The sequence below is a fragment of the Octopus bimaculoides genome, chromosome 5 (assembly GCF_001194135.2).
Source record: "Octopus bimaculoides isolate UCB-OBI-ISO-001 chromosome 5, ASM119413v2, whole genome shotgun sequence".
Classification (NCBI taxonomy): domain Eukaryota; kingdom Metazoa; phylum Mollusca; class Cephalopoda; order Octopoda; family Octopodidae; genus Octopus; species Octopus bimaculoides.
The window spans coordinates 18,530,068-18,531,672 of record NC_068985.1 but is presented as its reverse complement, the minus strand read 5'-3'; the positions used below and the strand labels follow the sequence as shown (position 1 = coordinate 18,531,672).

Below are 1,605 nucleotides of genomic sequence, written 5' to 3'. Positions count from 1 at the left end.
TATATATATATATATTTGTATGTTTGTGTGTCTGTGTTTATCAACGCAGCATCGCTTGACAACCGATGTTGGTGTGTTTACGTCCCCGTAACCTAGCGGTTCGGCATAAAGATACTGATAGAATAAGTACTAGGCTTACAAAGAATAAGTCCTGAGGTTGATTTGTTCGACTAAAGGCGGTGCTCCAGCATGGCCACAGTCAAATGACTGAAACAAATGAAAGAAATGAAAGCTGTTTCTTACAGGTAGCACAGTCATTGAATAATTTAAAACTTGCATCAGGTGTGAGTAATGTATGCTGGAGGAGGAGGTATAAGATGATGTGACCTTCCCACATAACTGCCAGGGTACTGTAAGCAATTTTTCCTAAGTTTGTGCTTAGTGTGGTAATGTGGTCTTTTCAATACTTTAATATTAAAATAAGGCAGTGAGCTGGCTGAATTGTTAGTGTGGCAAGCAAAATGCCTAGGGGTATTTTGTCTGTCTTTACGTTCTGTGTTCAAATACTTCTGGAGCCATCTTTACCTTTCATTCTTTCAGGGTCGATAAAATAAGTATCAGTTGAACACTGGTATTGATGTAATCGATCTACTCCCTCCCCTGAAATTTCTGGCCTTGTGCTAAGATTTGAAACCAATATTTTAGTATTAATTATAATGATGGTGTCTTGTGGACTTATGCTCATCCAGCTCGTTAGCCTACAATACTGTCTCCCATTTGTCGTACAGCTGCATTAAACACACAGCAATTGTACATTTAGAAAAAATGTCTTGTGTGCTGGTAGATATAGTATTTCCTTCTTGAGGCCAGAAATCATTTGTTATGCATTTTAATTTAAATTCCAAAATCTAGACTTCCTTCTGACTTAATTTCATATTTTAACATTGAGATTTACTCTGGAGATGTGACATTTACTTTACAGCATTTTAATATATTTTTTTTCTGTTTATCTTTGAAGGGTTGTGGCAGAGCAATTGTAAATCTTGTCGAAAAACGTCTTCTCCTTATTACTGGAATAGTGGTAGCTATTCTAGGATTACAGGTAAATACAATTAATTTCCTCAAATTTATCCCATTATATTCAATGTTCACTGATTCCTTGCATCTGATGTGTTACCATACTGTTATTGAACAAAATATTCAGCTTCCTGAAGTGCTTGGTAGAAGTCACCCAAGGTGCCATGCAGCAGGATCAGATCCTGAGCCCTATAGTTCCGAGGTGAACTTAGCCATTCAACCATGCCTGCCCCTCCATTTATATCAGGAATTTCAACCATGTTTCATGGTCTGCTACCACAACCGCGTCCGGTTTCGGCCCCTACTCCTCTACCGTTTTGACGTCCCCCCCCCCCTTTCGGAGGTATCTTCAGCTCTGGTGTTGAGTGCATGTCTTCTTTCTTCTGTTCCCTGGCTTCTTCGATGCAGCGTTAACGAGAAAGAAGTGATGACTGAAAAAATAGTACCAGACTAGAATTTTCTAAGTTTTGTACTTGGAGTCAAGTTGATCAATTGTATTTACTTTCTTAAAAGCTTCCTCTATTTTTAAATAAAATAAATCAAAACATTTGAAGAATGTTTTCAACAAGAAATAGCATGAACAAATGC

At 37.8% G+C, this 1,605-nt stretch overlaps 1 protein-coding gene across 1 annotated transcript in view; it reads left to right on the top strand.

The window, feature by feature from the left end:
* The window catches only part of LOC106871756 (tetraspanin-8), a 108,490-nt gene that overhangs the window by 105,649 nt on the left and 1,236 nt on the right, over window positions 1-1,605 (top strand). The window contains exon 6 of the mRNA XM_014918391.2: window positions 959-1,042. Within this exon, the coding sequence (XP_014773877.1) occupies window positions 959-1,042 (84 nt within the window). The remainder of the gene's footprint in view (window positions 1-958; window positions 1,043-1,605) is intronic.